Source organism: Ctenopharyngodon idella, chromosome 1 (genome assembly GCF_019924925.1).
Source record: "Ctenopharyngodon idella isolate HZGC_01 chromosome 1, HZGC01, whole genome shotgun sequence".
NCBI classification, from domain to species: domain Eukaryota; kingdom Metazoa; phylum Chordata; class Actinopteri; order Cypriniformes; family Xenocyprididae; genus Ctenopharyngodon; species Ctenopharyngodon idella.
The window spans coordinates 1,666,668-1,687,008 of NC_067220.1; the positions used below are offsets into that span (position 1 = coordinate 1,666,668).

General features: G+C 37.6%; 2 protein-coding genes across 3 annotated transcripts in view; one reads left to right on the top strand and one right to left on the bottom strand.

The window, feature by feature from the left end:
• Positions 1–20,341, bottom strand: part of LOC127508390 (caspase b-like) — a 183,592-nt gene that overhangs the window by 21,936 nt on the left and 141,315 nt on the right. The gene's annotated exons all lie outside the window — the stretch shown is intronic.
• On the top strand, positions 24–15,626 carry LOC127505479 (NLR family CARD domain-containing protein 3-like). 2 transcript variants are annotated; one of them, XR_007927737.1, is made up of 9 exons: positions 24–480; positions 1,146–1,432; positions 4,520–4,642; positions 4,851–6,746; positions 6,870–7,043; positions 8,383–8,556; positions 13,399–13,460; positions 14,244–14,290; positions 14,395–14,546. XR_007927737.1 is itself a non-coding variant. In XM_051881097.1 (8 exons), the coding sequence occupies exons 2-8, from the start codon at positions 1,416–1,418 to the stop codon at positions 14,913–14,915; spliced, it is 2,952 nt and encodes a 983-aa protein (XP_051737057.1). In that variant the 5' UTR covers positions 31–480; positions 1,146–1,415; the 3' UTR covers positions 14,916–15,626. The 2 variants fall into 2 exon arrangements, 1 of the variants encoding a protein (XP_051737057.1); XM_051881097.1 differs by lacking the exon at positions 13,399–13,460 and having other exon boundaries at positions 31–480; positions 14,395–15,626.

Below are 20,341 nucleotides of genomic sequence, written 5' to 3' on the forward strand. Positions count from 1 at the left end.
TTCCGGTACTGTGGCTGCGGTTCTGAAACTACTGGTGCTGCGGTTCTGCAGCTGGATATACTTGGATACCTTCATCATATACCTGGATAGGCAGTTTTGTTTGTTAACCGCTAGAGCTCCAAAAGTTACTGCAGCTTTAAATGAGATCTGCAACACTGATGCATTCAAGCTTGTGTATTGTTGTAAAGAAATGTTAGTTTACTTCATGTTTTGTTTAACACTATTTTCCGCAAAATCCTGTTTTGCTAAAACTTATTCTGAATCATATTCTTTAATTCTGTTTTGTTCCTTAAAATTGTCTATACTGTTTGTAATGTATTCATTTGTGTTTTTAACCTGTGATGACGCTCTACGCCACTAGAGAGACAAGAAAACAAGACACTTAACCAGGCAGAAACGAAAGTAAAAGAGGAGGAAAAGGAGACGCCATTCCGAGACTTTCGGTTAACTCTGGGTGTTTTAACGGCTGTGTATTTTGCGGTACGTCCAGAACTTATTCTTCAAGTGTATATTGTGTGTATTGTGTGTATATTTATAAGAATATTTCTAGATCATGAGACGTAAACAAAATAAGGAAAGTTCGAAAATATTTGACACACAGGAGTGTTATTGTATGATGACCACATTAAAAGTAATATTTTGGTATGCATGTATGAATACATTTGAAATGATATTAATGAACCAGTGTTTGTTGATTCGGTTGCACAAACATTAGCAGATTTGAAACAAACGCTTGTCATGATGCGCCTTTACAAAAATAATTGTCGTTTTAAACTGTAGCTCAAGTGTGGTAAATTCGACACAGTGATAAATACTGCATCCAAATTACACTGTATTAATCAATCAAAAGTACTGATGTAATTTATATTTTTAAAATACATGTACATTTATTACAAACTGTACGTTTATTCAAACTTTCCAGTTCCTGCATTTACACGTGGCTGACTGTAGCAAACATTAAAAGTTGAAAACTTTTACCACTTCCTTAATGAGTAAAAAACAAAAACTGATACTAAAAACTAAATACTAAAAAAAAAAAAAAAATAAAACCCAGCATAAAATAGATGTAATGACGCAAGTTCCAATCCTTTATGATGTCTTTCACGTGTCTTTTGGTGTGTTTGAGTGACTGTTCCTCTCTGCAGGTGATGATGTTCTCATGCGACAGTGTCTGATTGGGCAGAAATACACAATTGAGTTTTTTGAAGCACTTTTTTTTTTTTTAAGTGAAAACAATTACGATTGCCAGAATAATCTGTTATGAATGGAAGGTGCCCTTCACAATGTATTAAAGAATTCCATAATGAGAGAGATGAGGACACTGCCTCTGAAATGAGTTCTCCATCTCCTAGATCAAGCTGTGTGTCTCTGAAGAATCATCAATCCATAAGGAATCTACCCTCAGCATCCATACAATGATCTCTGATCCCAGGTAAGACACTGGCCATTTTAGCTTTGACAATGCTTTTTGATCCAAAGTGACATACAGTGCATTCCTACGGTGGCCGAGAGAGCTCAACGCGCTGCAACTGAAGAAAACAATTCAATTCAGTTCATATTTATTTGTATAGCGCTTTTCACAATACATATCGTTTCAAAGCAGCTTTACAGAGAGTGCATGTCAACATTACAATTTAGAGAATGCAGTTAGCTAATAATGTAATAATTTAGGCAATTAATTTAATTTAATTTAGCAATTTAATTGAAGGTAGAAGCAATGAGCTCCTGGAAAAAAGAATTACATATTAACAATAATTAGGATATATAGAAATTTGGGAATTTGCAAATTCATGCAAATAGAAAAAAAACGAGCAAATAAAGAAAACATCTTTATCAGTTTGACAACCCTTACGAAAAAGAAGTTTATTCAAGTGTGCTATTAGTATACTTCTTTTAAACTAAAAATAAGAAAGTATACTTTCAGTCTACTTTTTATATTCTTCTCAGAAATATACTTTATGTACTTGTGAGAAATATACTTAAAATTGCACTTAAGTATACTTGACTTATACTGACAGAAATATATAGTATTAGTATATTTGGCCTTACTTGGACTCAGTCTTTTGATCGAGATATACGTAATAATATACTTAAAAGTATATTTATAAAAGTATAGTATAAAGGTACATTGTTTGAAAATATTGATTTATAAAGAAAACAGATATATTCCTAATTCTGAGTATCTGAATTTTTGTGTAGGCTAGTCCACTGGTAGGATAGGAATTTACTTCAAATCTACTTCACTCTTTCCTTGCCATTGACTGTATTTTCAGGCTACATGGTAGAGGGCGCTGTTACACATCTTCTGAAAGAGGACAGAATCTCCAGATCAAAATGCAGGAGAAGAAGCTGAAACAAGCAATAGAAAACTCACGCAAATGTAAAATAAAGCGATCATCAAACATTAAACAGCATATAAATCAAAACTGCCTAACGTTACTGAACTATGAAGCTTTGGGGGTGTTTATGGACTTAATCTACTCCACCTGTGTTTGATCATCGTTCTGAATTCCGTCCGGACATAGTCTTTCACAAAAATGCAATTTTCTCAGCTTTTTGTTTAAAATGAAACTTACCCACATTTAAGTGTTGATAAAAAAAAGGATTCATGAAGCTAGAATAAAATGTTTTTAAAATGGAAAGAGTTAAAGTACAGTTAAAGGTATTTCAAGTATATAAAATAATACCTAAATAGGAACATAGTAGTATATTTAAAGTGCAAAAATAATATATAAAAAGTAAACTATAAGTGTAATGTCATGTTCACTTAAAGAAAACTTACAAGTATACTTGCACTAAACCTGTAGTTTACTGAGTATATTTCAAAGTGTACTTGCATATACTAAAAATGTACTACTAGTATTTACTTATAAGTAACTAGTATACTTATATATTATAATATATATTATAGTATACTTGTAGTATATATGCAGTACAAATGAGAAACGTAGCTGTGAACTAGTTGTGTACTTAAGGTTTATTGCTGTTACACATATAGTACACTTAAATGTATGGGCCAATTTAGTCCTAAGCGGTATTAAAATAGTACACTTACAAGTTTACTACTAGTACATTGATAATAGTATACTTTCTACATAAAGTATACTTAAAAAATATACTTGAACTGTACTTAAGTATACTTGATAAAATGAACTTGAAGTATACTTCTTTTTCATAAGGGAAGACATATGCTGCAAAAGTTCCCAACACAACCAAATACAGAAACGCGCTGCAAATAGCACATACCAGGCCCAGTGATCTTAAGCCCCCCTCTGCGATGATCTGAATGATGATGATGATTATTGGGCTACTTTTAGAATTAAATTAATATTTTCATTTGCCCCGCAATAATTTATTAGCGCATCACTGCATAACCGACGTGCTGCAAAGATGTTAGATTAGCTAACTCCTCATTTAAAAAAACAACTGGTTTAACACGAAATAGCCTATCTCTTCTCATTTTTTTTTCACTACGTATGGGCCACAAGAGAAATATTAAGAAAATAAATTAAAGTTAAATACTGTTAAGAACATGTTGAAGTAGAGCTCTCATCGCTGAGTTTTTAGTTTCACTTTCTGCAGTGAATAACTGACTGGGATTTGAGACATAAAATAAAGTAGGCTAAATTATTAAAAAAATATTATTTATTATAAAAAAAATGTATTAATAATAATAATTTGTTATGCAAGCCCCCCCAAATCGTTTGTCCTGGCGCCGGGACTGGCACAGACCACAACAAAAATATTTTAAGGGGACACCAACAAGTGACGAACCTGGCTGTGACCGCTTATGTTCAATGTTTACTCTTCAGTGGTGTGCACCTGAAAAGTGAGTTTTTTGTTTACCTTAACATCCTGATCGTATGTGCATTGTAAGCAGGCCTATTTGCAGTGCATTTTTGTATTTGGTTGTGTTGTGAACTTAAACAGCTTGTTTCTGTGTTTGGTTGTGTTGTCAACTTTTGCAGCACATGTGTTGTCAAACTGATGAAGATGTTTTCTTTATTTGCTGGCGTTTTTTTCTATTTGCATGTGTTTTCTTCAGTTGCAGCGCGTTGAGCTCTCTCGGCCACTGTACATTCCAGAAGCCGTGCAGCGAGTGAGCTGTGTCTCATGCAACCATCACAGAGAAGCAGATAATTACTTTTCTGAACTTTTACTCACTGGTGAAATGATTGTCCCAACCTTCCTACACAGCCTTTGCACTTTTCAAGAAGTGTCTAAATACTTCTCTATGAGAACTTAAAATTATGTTAAACCATTATCTCTCTCTCTCTCTCTCTGTAATGTATGTATATTTATAATAAATTGTTTTCTACTTTCACCATTTTTTTCTAGCATGTACTTTGTACAATTTTGTAACTGTGTATTGCAGGAATTTTCATGTTACTGTCTCCATTGGATTAACTGTATTTTCTGTTCCTTGTTTGCATATTGCTTTGGATCTATGAATCTATGGTGCACTGAAGCTATACAACATAGCTAGTGCTCTAATTCTTTTTTTTTTTTTTTTTGTCAGTATCAGTTGGAGGAGAAAACATAGATCAGACTCTCCAGAACCCAGTGGTGTGTCTCTGAAGAGTAACACATCCATGAAGCCACCCCCTGTATTCAGTGATAAACCAGTGACCTCTGACCCTCTGTTAGTAAAGTTATTTGCAATTTTACTGTAATGCATCTAAAATGAATAATGAATTAAGACTAAATTAAATAACACTAAAAATAGTACAAAATATGCAACAAATGCTCTGCATTTGTAAAACCCTATCTGGTAACTAATATATATTTCTGAAGGTCTCTAACACTCATTGTTTTTTTTTTTTTGTTTTTTTTTTTGCTGTTCTTTTTAGTTTCAGCAAGGGAGGGGTACTTGAGCTGATTGGATCTGTGCCATCCTCTACACCCCACTATCAGACTAACATCAGACAGGACAACATTGAAGCAGTCCTGCAGACACACACACTGGAGACTGGAGACCTACAGAAAGTCAAAGATCAGTACAAAACCAGCATGAAGAACAAGTATGGGAGATTATTTGAGGGAACCAAACTCAAAGAGAATCAAACCCTCCTGAACAGGGTCTACACACAGCTCTACATCATAGAGGGAGAAAGAGAAGGAGTGAATGAAGAACATGAGGTTTTACAGATGGAGAAAACAGCCAGAACACAACATTCAAAAGACACTCCAATCTACTGCAATGACGTCTTTAAAGCCTCACCTGAACCAGAATGTGAAGAGAAAGACCAAATCAAGACTGTTCTTACTAAAGGCATCGCTGGAATTGGAAAAACTGTCTCTGTGCAGAAGTTCATTATGGACTGGGCTGAGGGAAAAGCCAATCAAGATGTAGATTTCATGTTTGTGCTTCCATTTCGAGAGCTAAACTTGATCCGAGATTATCAGTATAGTCTTCACAGACTTCTGCTGGACTTTCATCCTGAACTTCAAGATCTGGACTCAAAGATTTATGAGGAGTGTAAAGTTGTGTTCATATTTGATGGTTTGGATGAAAGCAAAATCAGACTGATATTTTCAGATGCTCAGAAAGTTTCTGATATGACTGAGGCTTCATCAGTGGGTGTGTTGATGTCAAACCTCATGAAAGGAGAGCTGCTTCCCAATGCTCTCATCTGGATCACCTCCAGACCAGCAGCAGCCAATCAGATCCCCTCCAAATACATCAACCGTCTGACAGAAATTCAGGGATTCAATGAGCCTCAGAAGGAGGAATATTTCAGGAAGAAAATCAGTGATGAGCATCAAGCAAGCAGAATCATCTCACACATCAGAAGAGCAAGAAGCCTCCACATCATGTGCCACATACCCGTCTTCTGCTGGATCTCATCCACTGTGCTTCAAAAGCTCCTGAAAGAAGATCTAAGTGCAGAAATCCCTCAAACTCTGACTGAAATGTACATCCACTTCCTGCTGATTCAGATCAACATGAAATATCAGAAGTATGAAGAGAGCGATCCAGAGAAACTCCTGCAGTCCAACAGAGAAGTGATTGTAAAACTTGCTGAAGTGGCTTTTAAACAGCTGATGAAGGGCAATGTGATGTTCTATGAGGAGGACCTGAGAGAGAGCAGCATAGATGTCACTGACGCCTCAGTGTATTCTGGGATTTGCACTGAGATCTTTAAGGAGGAATCTGTGATTCATCAGAGGAAAGTCTACAGCTTCATTCATCTGAGCATCCAGGAGTTTCTTGCTGCTCTCTATGTGTTTTACTATTATGTAGGGAAACATGTTGACACATTGCATTTCTTTGATGTAGTGCATAATCTGCATAGGGAAATAGTCAATAAAGCCCTTGAGAGTGAGAATGGACACCTGGATCTGTTCCTGCGGTTCCTGTTGGGCATCTCGCTGGAGTCCAATCAGAGACTCTTACAGGATCTACTGACACACACAGAGAACAGCTCAGAGAGCATCAGGAGAACCACACAGTACATTAAAGAGAAGATCAAAGATGGGCATGGACTCTCCACTGAAAGATCCACCAATCTGTTCCTATGTCTGCTGGAAGTCAAAGATCAGAGTCTGTCCAGAGAGATTCAGGAGTTTGTGAAATCAGACAAACACTCAGAGAAGAAACTCTCTCCTGCTCACTGCTCAACAATCGCCTACATGCTTCAGATGTCAGAGGAGGTGCTGGATGATCTGGACCTCAAGAAATACAACACATCCGATGAGGGTAGAAAAAGACTGATACCAGTTGTGATCAACTGCACAAAAGCCCTGTGAGTGTTTAATCATATTACATTGAGATTTTTTTTTTTTTTTTTTTTTTTTTTTTTTCTAAATGAAATTACAGTTTTTGTTGTGCTAAGTAATACATTTTCCTGTATTCTGCTCTCTATCAGACTTGCTGGCTGTAATCTCACTGCTCACGATTGTGAAATTGTGTCATCAGCTCTACAATCCTTGAACTCTGTCCTGAGAGAGCTGGACCTGAGTAACAATGACCTACAGGATTCAGGAGTGAAGCTGTTGTCAGATGGACTGAAGAGTCCAAACTGTCGACTTGAGATACTGGGGTGTGTATGGTTTTAATTTGATTTGATATCTTGGTTGATCAGTACTTTGTAATTTAAGTTTAGAATATTTAGTTCCAATAATGATTTTAGGGATCCAGCCGGAACACAGAAGGTGGGCAAAACAGAGCTAGGTCAACAATTCAGGCAGCAGAAATTCGTACACGAATAAACAGTGAAATGAAAACACAAAACTGGAATAATTAGCAGGGATAATAAATGGTTAGAAATGTCCTCCAAGGCAAAACAAGATTTTGCACAGTGTAGGAAACCCTGTGATTACATAGGCCAGGGAATAGGGAACAGGGAATAGGGAACATAGATGGCTCTGTTTTGGAGTCACAAACTAAATAAAAAATGTAGGAGTTATATTTGATTCAAGTTTGTCTTTTGACTCTTATGTGCAGTACACTGTTAAGAACTCCTTTTTTCATCTCAGAAATATTGCTAGACTCCACTCTATGTGATCCCTCTCTGTGACTGAAAGGCTTACTATTACCTTTGTTTTTTCCCGCATTGACTACTGCAATGCACTTCTTGCTGGAATTCCTAAAACTACACTTAACAAATTGCAATGTCTGCAAAACTCAACTGCTAGGATCCTGACTCGAGTCAAAAGAAATAAGCATATTACACCAATTTTAAAGTCTTTTATACACCCAAGTGTCATTTACACTCCTCATAAGCTGGTCTATTGGCAGTTCCACAGACACGATTGTGTTCCATAGGGAACAGGGCTTCCTAATCCTACACTCTTAGGCTTTGGAATGCACTCCCTCCTCATATCAGAGATGCACAGAAGTATTTTTTAATCTTATTTAAAAACTAATTTTTTAGGATAGCTTTATCTTGACTGTCCTGATTTGTCCTGATGTTCTAGTTTTTTTTTTTCTGTGTGTTGTATGTTCATTTGTTTGTTTTATTATGTGAAGTGCCTTGAGAAGCTGCTTTAAAGGCACTATATAAAAATAAAGTTATTATTATATTAGTATTATGGGGTTATGGAGCCTCTACCAGAGAGAGAGAGGAGTCTCAGGAGCAACGTTCGTGACAAGTAATTCATATAGTAACTACATGTAAAGTATTGAAAAATGAAGTATTACCGATACTTTCTCTTTAACATGAATAGTTAAAATAACATTTTTAATATTGGGTAAACCCAATATAGTTACCCTAACCTTCGCTATAATTACACTGTTGTCACAGCTGTTAACAACCTAAGTGAACAACTCTCTAAAGCATGGATAATCATTAAACGTTGTAATAGCTGAGAGAAATCAGATGTTCCTTGTATATTTGAAGGCACATTATTGATTTATCAGACATTTATTTATGTGTGTAGGTTGTCAGGCTGTATGGTGACAGAGGAAGGCTGTGGATATGTGTCTTCAGCTCTGAGTTCAAACCCCTCATACCTGAGAGAGCTGGATCTGAGCTACAATCACCCAGGACAATCAGGAGTCCAGCTGCTCAACGACAAACTGAAGGATCCAAACTATAAACTGCAGAAACTCAAGTATGTGGGACAGTAAGGGGGTTTACCCAAGATCACTAATAATCTCAAAATATACACAGCGCTCTGCAAGAAAGCTGATCCAGCATCTCACCTGCGGCTATCCGGCAACTATTAATAAAGAGCAAATTTCTGTGCAAATTTCTGTGACATTGTTGCAAATGTCGAGCAATGAGTGTGACTTGTGCAGGGCACCCCTGCACGCTTCTGACGAGCACAGTAAGTGCGTTGCCTGTCTGGGCAAAGCCCACACAGAAGCCGTGCTGACCGAGACGAGCTGTTCTTACTGAGAGAACATGAGTCTCGCCTCTCTCCGCTCATGGATGGCTTTCTTTTCAGAAATTGGAAATTGTGAATCCCCGAAGTGTCAAGTTAGGTTCTGAACACAATCAAACTAGATTACTTGCTTCAATTCGCTTGCAGACCCCCACGTTTCAAGGACGTACACTTTAGTACGGAGCAAAGTGGCGCATGTCCTCCATTCCGTAGTGATGAATTTGCTAGTGAAAGGAGCTGTAGAGACAGTTCCTTCAGCTCACAGCGAGTCAAGCTTTTACAGTCATTACTTTCTCATTCCCAGTCTATGGGCAGAAACAAATTGCGCGTCTTGCCTTGAGTTTGGGCCAAACAACTGTAAAGTCATCCTCAAACCAAGGCATGGTTACGTACCTAAGGTGCTCTCCACTCCGTTCAGAGCACAGGTCATTACCCTCCCTGCTCTTCTCTTTTTGGAGGACGAGCGAAAGTTGCACTTACTCTGCCCGGTTTGGACCTTAAGAGTGTATATCAAGCGCTCTGCCCAGTTCAGGCAGTCAGAGCAGCTTTTCATGTGCAGTGTGATGCTACTAGCTTAACTACATTTTTCAGTAGCTTAGCTACTTTTAAAACAGTGTAGCGCAACCAAAAACTACATTCCACTCTGCGTTCTGATGAGTGACGAGCCTGTAATGCAGTGAAGCAGTGCAGCGTCTTCTTACTAGATCACAAACTAAATTTGTTCATTAGCGCCATCTATTGTTATATCACGCATCTTGCGGCTTTACAGTCCGTCCACCGACAAGAGATCGTCTGATGAGTTTATGTAAAGGATGTACATGAGTGGATATTTCACGAGTTGAATGAAAGTTATGCAAACTAAAGATTAAAATGCTGTCTACGTTGAAGACTTAAACCACATACAGGAGGTGAATAATAGCCTTTTTAAATTGATTAATTATGCTGCTTTATTGCACTCTGTATCAAATGTCTATTTCTGACCCGCCATGGTTTAATCTGTCCTGCCACAGTTTTGTAATGAACCTAAAAGATCATTAATTGAACAGAAAATAAAATCGCAGTATAGTAGTGCACTTATCACATGACAAAGACTGGTTGCGGCAGAACTCCAAGCAAAGCACACTGTGTTCACTCGAGCAGCTCATGATTGGCCTCTCATAGTGGTTCATCTTCAAAGTAAATGCGGTGCGCTCCATCACTGCATGTGCTGTGAGTTTAACCTGCATTTTTGACTAATTTAAGTTGCATACATTTTGTTCTTGTACTGAAGTTACATTTGTAGCAAATTTGCACTTTGACAGCCAGTTTAAGATATAGGCTACACTCTTAGAAAGGATGTGTTAAAAATGACTCAAACTGTGTTAAATTCTTACACATCAGTGTGTGAGTTTAGGGACAACACTTGTTGTGTTTAGGGCTGTGACAGTGGCAAATTTTTTCTACCGCGGTGGTAAATCACCAACAACTGCCGGTGTTGCGGTGGTGGGGTCCGAAGAGGGGGGGGCGGGGTTGTTTGGTTTTATATATATATATATATTTATATATGTACGTATATATATATATATATATATATATATATATATATATATATATATATATATATATATCTCAGAGGTTTGCATTAGACTTGCGTTTCGCCTTCATTTTGATGGACAGGATCGTAAAAAAAAAATCCATCATAATCAATAATTGCCCGTCAGCATGATAAGACATTTAATAGCTTCTGATTTCGTCCACATTTTAATTTTTATTCACGAACTTACAGAATAAGCAAATAGGCATAGGCTATGCATTTATTTATATTATGAAAAGAAAGTTAAAGACTGCGTCACTTTCCAGTTTTCATCTTGAACACTTGTCACGGATTGTGAGTGAATGCGATCATCCTTTCCTCTTTACTACTGTACAGAACGAAATAAACATTGATGAAAATCAAAAAATATGTTGAAAGATACAGTAGCTTACCGAAATCTGTATCATGTCAGTTCAATCAGTGTTGCAAACAATGTCACGTAACATTATACCTCAGAAAAGCCATTCGTTGACCATAAACTTATAGTCAGCGAGAAAAATAACAAAACTTAATTATGTAAGTAAGCATAAGTAACTTTATTATTATAAAATTGACTTAAATTGGGTGCTCGTCTGTGTGTAATCAAGCGCATCGTTTTCATTTTATTCTGGAGACTGAACTTGCGCTCTGCTGCCACACTGGAGCGCGCTCACCACCTACTGGACAGGGGTGGGAATTACAGTTACAAGCTACAAAATCTGTCAAAATGACGGACGGGCTGCAGATTTTTTCCATTACTGCTAAAAAAATTCCATCAATGACGGAAATTTTTTGGTTAACGCGACCTCTGAGATTATTTATATATATATATATATATATATATATATATATATATATATATATATATATATAAATAATGTCACATGACACTCCACGACTTCACCACCATGGTGGCGCGGTTGTCATGCCTACCATCACAGCCCTAGTTGTATTAATTCTGACACATTCACTGAGTCAATGATTTTAACACAGTGAATGTGTCAGGAAGGTTAACCAGAGGTGTAGTCAAGACCAGACCCTCCAAGACCGAGACCAAGACCATTCAAGAGGGAAGTTAATGAGATAACTAAGTCATTAATCAAGCACTAGCGATGAACACCTGCTGTTAACTGGCAGAATCATTGAAGGAAAGAGAAAAACAACAACAACAACAACAAAAAATAAAACACCTGTGCTAATTCTGAACATGAAGACCAAATTTGCAATGGTCTCTTTGTCAAGTCCAGTCAAAAAACATTACTTACAACACACAGTGCTTGTTAATTTTGACACATTCACTGTATCAAACGCAGACATTAAGAATGTGTCAAAAAGCATTTGTTAAAAAAAAAATGACTCAAATTGGCTAAATTCTTACATATCAGTGTGTGAGTTTAGGGACAACACTTGTGTTAATTTTGACACATTCATTGTGTTAATGATTTTAACACAGTAAATGTGTCAGGAAGGTGATCTGCTGTTAACAAGCAGAATCAAAGGAGAAAATCACAATTTTAGTCACCATCATGGAGATCAGGTTTTGCTTTAGTTGAGCTCTTGACCCTTGACTTTTTAATATTAGATTTTGTTTGGCTGCTGTAACTGAGTTATAACAGCCAGATAAGCAAAGACAAAAGATGATTAGGTGGTGTTGGTTATGTTTTCACATAATCATTATTTGACCTGAATCACTGAACTCATTTAGAGTCCAATCTCTGAGTTAGATTTACATTATTGATTACAGCAGCACTGTGATTCTACAGCAGAAGATCAGCTTTTTCAATATAATCCAAAGGATTTCTCAAAAGTTGTTCTGATTAGAGACACAGACATCAAGAATCAGCCTGTGAATCTCTAGCTACTTTTTGATAGTAACTTGTAGTGTAGCTAACTACTTTTTCAGAAGGATAGCTTGAATGTACTTAACTACTTTAACTTACAAGTAGCTTGTAGCTTGTCAAGCTACAGTTTCAAAGTACCTTCCCCAACACTGTTCTTGTGCTTCGGAGGCCGCACCAAAGGGCATCAGGTCACGAAGCAGAGATTATCTCACTGCATAGTGGATGCAATCGCACTAGCTTACACTTCTGCAGGCCTCCTGTGCCCTATTGGAGTGAGAGCCCACTCCACGAGAGGCATGGCCTCCTCCTGGGCATGGTCCAGTGGAGTATCCATTGGCAACATCTGTGAGGTGGCTGGCTAGTCCTTGCCGTCCACCTTCATCAGGTTTTACAACTTGGACGTCCCTTCTCTGCAAGCATGGGTCCTGTCTGTTTAGTTGGGCCTTGACCCACTCTAAACATTATCTCTCAAGGCTCCGACCTTGTGGTCTGAGCCCCTTGGTCTCGGGCGAATGCCCTCACCCAATCTTAGCCTTGTGGCGTTCAGGGCCCTTATCCTCATGTGCCTTAACCCAGGGCCATAGAACGGTTGTCTTTATGTGATTATAGCAGGGCACTATTGAATTGCATTCCCATAGCGTCTTAGGATGCAATACGAGTGAACAATATCGATAGGAAACGTACTCTGTTACTAACGTAACCTTGGTTCCCTAAGATAAAATGAAAACAAGTATTGTGTAGCTGGCCATGCTACCACGCTGCACGACTTGGCGCTCGCTGATTTCATTCGAAAGATTCTAAAGATTATGGCATATGGATCAAAACCTTTCATCAAAGTTGTCCAAAAACCTTCTTATTAGGACACCTTTGATTAACTTTTTTGATCCACTTCAAATGTTGAATACTATATATCAACCCAACTAAAAGTTTCACAAGATGTTTTTGGCATAAGTGTTAGCAATAAAACTGTAAAAGATCATTCTTTGACATGAATGATTTAACTAGGTCTCTTTTTAAATGTAACTTATTTATTGCTTCCCTTCCTTTGAAACCAAATAACTGATTTCTTGTTGCATCGCTGCATCAATAGGAACAGAATTACAAACAAATACATTTTAGGAAAATCAACATCAAATTATGAAGTCAGCTTATGTGATTTTCTCTCAAATTTTGCAGTTGTACTGACATTTTAACATTCAAGATGACTTTGGGAAATGAGTGAATGCAACTAGAGAAAGGTAACTGCAGCAGTGGAGGAAATTAGTGAAAAGTCTATTAATCTTAACTTGGGTTTTCTGAGTAAACAATGCATAGAATGTGAATAGTACAGATTTCTAGATTTTTACAATTATGTTAAGACATTATCCCCCAGTTTCACAGACAAGGCTTAAGATAGTCCTGGACTAAAATGCATCTATGAGCTTTTTTAACTGAAAGCAACTTGTACTTGTACATATCTTAAAATATGTCAGCGCCATTGTTTTGTCTCAAGATGCACACCAGTAATGTTTTTTTTTTTTTTTTTTCTAGGGTACATTTATAAAAGCTACTTAAATGTCCTTATTGAATCAAGGCCTGCCTTAGTCCTGGCTTAGTCTAAGCCCTGTCTGTGAAACCGGGCCAAAGTAAAGTTAACTAAAACTTGTTAGTTAGAACAACTGTTGGATTTTACAGTGTACCAGTGTACCCACTTTTCACATATTTTCTTCATTTTTATTTAAAATAAGCACTACTCTGAGTTGATATGTGATTCAAACTCAGGTTGGTCATGTCAAAAGCAAATGCTACCCGCCTTTGAATTTATAATCACTGTGTTATGGAGGCTGTTGTTTTTTTGAACCGATATATAGCAATTAGAGTTTAATAGATTGTTTCTTACTGAAATCCTTTATTTGGCTACTGTGTTTTCTCTTTATGAGTGCCTTTTTGAGAAATATTTATTAATTTATTTTAAGCTGCTTCTTGCACACTTTTAATAATCAAATATTTATAATTTGTGGTTTTTATTTGTCTCTTTCTAGTTTGAAGAGTGGAGACCCTTTTAGAATCAAACCAGGACTGAGAAAATGTAGGTCTTTTCTCCCTTTCACACACTCTCTCACACACAAATACACACACACATGGCTCTACATCTGTCCTTCATGTACTTCTCATCTCTCTTCTTGTGTTCAGATGCCTGTGATCTCACACTGGATCCAAACACAGCACACACTCAACTCATTCTGTCTGATGAGAACAGAAAGATAACATATGTGAAAGAGCATCAGCCGTATCCTGATCATCCAGAGAGATTTGAAAACTATGAACAGGTGCTGTGTCGAGAGACTCTGACCGGACGCTGTTACTGGGAGGTTGAACGGACTGGCTCTTGTCATGTAGCAGTGACATATAAAGGAATCAGCAGGAAAGGAGGGGGTGACTGTTGGTTTGGATACAAATCCTGGAATCTCTTCTGCACTGTTAATGGATTCACTGTCTGGCACAATAATGTAAGCAGTAATATACCAGCCCCTACACCCCTGTCTAATAGAGTTGGAGTGTATGTGGATATGTCGGCCGGCACTCTGTCCTACTATAGCGTCTCTGACACATACACACTCACACACTTACACACATTCAACACCACATTCACTGAACCCCTCTATGCTGGATTTAGGGTTTATGATTCTGAACTGTCTCTGTGTCAGATTTAAAGTCCCCGTGAAATCAAAATGTATGTTTTTTGGCTTTTAGTAGTGTAAATAAGCTTTCCATTGGGGCGAATTAAGTCATAGTGTTACGCGAACCACCGCAGATCTGGTCCAGAGACACAACAGCACAGAGCGGATCATATGCACAAATCGGCACAGACCACAAAACGTAACGGTCCAATTTGATTTCTGCACAGAAAGCTGTATTTTAAAACTATTTGGAGGACATTAGGAGGAAACTGCTGCTTTATCGAGCTCAACGGCTCTGGCCGAGCTGTGATATAAACTAAATGCTCGATATGTCCCACTCTGTCTTCCACATTGAATAATGTTGCGCATTTCAAGGCACTTCAGTGGGCCTTTAACAACTTGCTGAGAGGAACACCTGCGACATCAGACAAATTGTCTCATTTTCAAGCAGACACAAACTGTTGTTTTTCTTCTTTCTTACACAAAACTTGAAATATTAAATGTTCAGGACCCCAAGAAATTGTGAAATGAAAGTTTTGTTGCTTTTAGTCCGTTAGCTTTAAAGTCATCTATATGCTAAGAGTACTGTGTTCTCGTGCAGTGAACAACTCTGACTAACTCTGACTAAACACCAAGTTAAACCGTAGCCAGTGAAGACAGAGTCGTAGTAAGGTTGATCCTTTACTGTCACATTTCCTCATTAACATGTTGCGATGAATACTGTAATAAAAAAATACAACAATATTCCGTGTCCATGTCTTGACTAACATCCCATTATAAATTACTGTAACATAAACATACACTGCTGTTCTCACTGTACTAGCAGCTAAAATGACTATTAACATCGCTGTTAGCTTGTACACAATAGTAAACAATCCATTTTTTAACAACTTATCAAACATCATCTTTTTAAGAAAATCATTACTAATATATACAGGTGCTGGTCATATAATTAGAATATCATCAAAAAGTTGATTTATTTCACTAATTCCATTCAAAAAGTTAAACTTGTATATTATATTCATTCATTACACACAGACATGATATATTTCAAATGTTTATTTCTTTTAATTTTGATGATTATAACTGACAACTAAGGAAAATCCCAAATTCAGTATCTCAGAAAATTAGAATATTGTAAAAAGGTTCAATATTGAAGACACCTGGTGCCACACTCTAATCAGCTAATTAACTCAAAACACCTGCAACGGCCTTTAAATGGTCTCTCAGTCTAGTTCTGTAGGCTACACAATCATGGGGAAGACTGCTGACTTGACAGTTGTCCAAAAGACACAAGGAGGGCAAGACACAAAAGGTCATTGCAAAAGAGGCTGGCTGTTCACAGAGCTCTGTGTCCAAGCACATTAATAGAGAGGCGAAGGGAAGAAAAAGATGTGGTAGAAAAAAGTGTACAATAGAGATAACCGCACCCTGGAGAGGATTGTGAAACAAAACCCATTCAAAAATGTGGGGGAGATTCACAAAGAGTGGACTGCAGCTGGAGTCAGTGCTTCAAGAACCACTACGCACAGACGTATGCAAGACATGGGTTTCAGCTGTCGTTTTCCTTGTGTCAAGCCACTCTTGAACAACAGACAGCATCAGACTAAAGACAAAAAGGACTGGACTGCTGCTGAGTGGTCCAAAGTTATGTTCTCTGATGAAAGTAAATTTTGCATTACCTTTGGAAATCAGGGTCCTAGAGTCTGGAGGAAGAGAGGAGAGGCACACAATCCATGTTGCTTGAGGTCCAGTGTAAAGTTTCCACAGTCAGTGATGGTTTGGGGTGCCATGTCATCTGCTGGTGTTGGTCCACTGTGTTTTCTGAGGTCCAAGGTCAACGCAGCCGTATACCAGGAAGTTTTAGAGCACTTCATGCTTCCTGCTGCTGACCAACTTTATGGAGATGCAGATTTCATTTTCCAACAGGACTTGGCATCTGCACACAGTGCCAAAGCTACCAGTGCCTGGTTTAAGGACCATGGTATCCCTGTTCTTAATTGGCCAGCAAACTCACCTGACCTTAACCCCATAGAAAATCTATGGGGTATTGTGAAGAGGAAGATGTGATATGCCAGACCCAAAAATGCAGAAGAGCTGAAGGCCACTATCAGAGCAACCTGGGCTCTTATAACACCTGAGCAGTGCCACAGACTGATTATGACGTTATCATCCAGTAATGACCTGATTCACTGAAGTCATTCAGAGTCTAAATCTCTGACTATATGCTTGATGTGTAACTTTAGTATTGGTGATTGTAGCCCTGTGATTTTACAGCTTGACTTGAATAATTTAAAAAAATAAATAAATAAATAAATAAAAGACACACAGAGACGTCAAGAATCAGCATATGCCAGTGAGTTGAATCAGGTGTGATAGATGAGAGAGACATATAAAATGTGCAGGGCTGGGTGTCTTCCAGGACAGGTTTGGGAACCACTGGCATATGATTCTCAAGAATGGTGACAATAAACAAAATAATGATAAACATCACAAAACAAGCTATTAAAATCACAACAAAGTCACAACAAAAGAACAGCAAAATAAAAGCAAATAGGAACAATCAATGAAAATTACAGGACAATTCAGCTGCATAATTTATTCATGCAGCAATGCATGATGGGAGTAACAGATGAGTTTTGATTGGCTCCCATCATGTACCGCAACATGAAGCATTTTGTTTGATTGTCACCATTGTTGAGGATCATATGCTGATTCTTGATGTCTGTGTGTGTGTGTTTTTTTTTTTTTTTTAATTACTTCAGATTATAAAAGCACTGCTGGATCTCAAGCTGTAACATCACAGATTTACTGTAATGAAATAGTAATAAAACATCTATATAACCAGTTAATAACTCTGGATGTGACCAGTGAATCAGACCATTACACAATGTTAACGTAATCATCAAAATGCAACCATTGTGACCTGGCCTGCATTTCCCAAAGCATTGTAAGCCTAAACTGATCATGAACTTATGCTTACAATGCTTTTGGGAAACACAGCCCAGCTCATAGTTTCTCTGGCCATAACAAAGGTGCTTTACAAACACAAAGTTGGAGCAGCCAGAGAAAAACTAATATTAAAAAGTAAAGGGTCAAGAGCCCAACTAAAGAAAATGCTTTTCACCATCATGGTGACTTCAAACAAAAGTTTCATTAAAACATTAACATCTAAACATCTTTTAATTCTCAATAAGAACTTTTGTTGATGTATGACAGAAATTAAGTCAAACTGGTTAATAATAAGTGTAATAATGTTTAATGGTCAGTTGTCTCTCTCTTTTTTTCTCTTCTTGTTGTTTCTCTTTACTTCAGTGATTCGCTTACTTCAGTCATTCTACCCCTTGCCATGTTAACATCAGTAATGCCTTCCCCTGTATTACCTGCTGTACACATTACTGCTTCAGTAGCTGAACCCCTCAGCTGCCAAGGTAACCCAGCCCAATATAGTTACAAGGTCATCGGCTTTGCTAGTTATTGCACAGCCCACCTTAAAGGGGACCTATTATGCAAAATTCACTTTTACATGGTGTTTGACCATAAATGTGTGTTGGCAGTGTGTGTACACAACCACCCTATAATGATAAAAATCCAACCACTCCTTTTTTTTAATCCCCATAAATCATAAGCAGTGTCTCAGAACAAGCCATTTGCAGGTTCCTGGCAGTGTCACATTAGCCACAGGCTTAAAAAACTGCCGTTTTAACATACAACCGCCCTGACTGTGTACAACTCGCTCACAGCGAGTTGTACACAGTCCGCTATTGCTGCACTAACGAGAATGTCTCCCAAGCGTTTTAGGTGTGCTGTAGCTGGATGGATTAATCCACATAGCTCTCTCCATTTACTCCCGAAATCTGAGCCACTAAAGACGAGGTGGATTAATTTTGTTTTCAAAGAAAGTGCTCCCTCAACTCTACCGAAATTTGTTTATGTCTGTGTAAATCATTTCACACCGGACTGCTTTGTGAACGAATGTCAATACAAAGGGACAATACAAAACAGATTTTGTGCTAAAAATGTGTTACTCAAGAATAGATCAGTAAACTGTTTGTGATCCATCTTACAGTCTCCAAAGTGATACTGGATACGGCAGTAATGAAGGTGAGAGCACTTTATTACAGTTCATCGGAGTTTATTTACAGATATAAAGTTTACCAGTTTATTAAGCACCACCCAAAAAGGCATAAGGTCTTTATATATTTGTTTACTGTTAGTTGTAACGAGTGTTTCTGTGTACTTGGCTGTGTATGTTGATGATAATGCAAGGGAGAGAGAGAGAGTTTATGGATAATATTTTAATGCACACTTGCACTGTGTTTTATTAAGCTCTTATGGAGATTTTCTAGAGTGAAAACAGACGCTTCATATTTTGTGTGAAGTACAATAAACTTTATAAAGCTCATCGGTAAACCAGCTTGTACTAATATAGTGGATAAAAACAAGAGACAATATAAGTTATAATTATAGCGTGTCCTGACCGAATCCTGACAATGGAGAATCAGCTCTTGAAGCTCCGTCCTCTTAGGCCGAGCGCAGCAGCTCATTTGCATTTAAAGGGCACACACTGAAACACTGTTTTTGCTCACCTCCAAAAAGTGAAAATTTTTAAATGCTATTAAAAAAAAAAGATCTGTGGGGTATTTTGAGCTAAAACTTCACATACACACTCTGGGGACATCAGAGACTTATTTTACATCTTGTAAAAGGGGGCATGAGCCAGAGGATTTATGCTGCATGGAGATAGAACAGGTACAGTTTAGTTTAATTATGGTTATAACTTATGATGCCATCTTGCTTTTTATTAATTGTTAGTACAAGCATGTTGTAGCAGACCCCTTCCGAATGATGGACAAAACTTTATTAGTTTATTGTGCTTCACACAAAATATGAAGTGTCTGTTTTCACTCCAGAAAATCACTGTAAGAGCTGAATAAAACAGTACAAGAAGTGTGCATTAAAGTCTTATCCATAAACTCTCTCTCCCTTGCATTATCATCAACATACACAGCGAATTACACAGAAACACTCCTTACATCTAACAGTAAACAAATGTATACAGACCTTATACCTTTTCTGGGGGTGTTTAATAAACTGGAAAACTTTATATCCGTAAATCAACTCCAATGAACTATAATTAAGTGCGTGCTCTCCCTTTCATTACTGACATAACCAGTATCGCTCTGGAGACTGTAAGCTGGATCACGAACAGTTGGTAGTGATCCATCCTTGAGTAACATCTTTTTAGCAAAACCTGTTTTGTAATGTCCCTTTGTATTGACATTCGTTCACAAAGCAGTGTGGTGTAAAATGATTTGCGCAGACATAAACGAATTTAGGTATATTTTGGGGCCCATTACCTTTAAAAATAAAACTAATCCACTGCGTCTTCAGCGGCTCTGATGTCAGGAGTATATGAAGACTGTTATGTTCTCCCTTACATCCAACAACAAAACACC

What these genes read in the sequence shown, in the direction of transcription:
- LOC127505479 (XM_051881097.1), top strand. An exon ending in TGTCGACTTGAGATACTGGG is followed by an intron (nt 7,044 to 8,382) that starts GTGTGTATGGTT and finishes TTATGTGTGTAG; the next exon opens with GTTGTCAGGCTGTATGGTGA. An exon ending in CAAACCAGGACTGAGAAAAT is followed by an intron (nt 14,291 to 14,394) that starts GTAGGTCTTTTC and finishes TCTTGTGTTCAG; the next exon opens with ATGCCTGTGATCTCACACTG.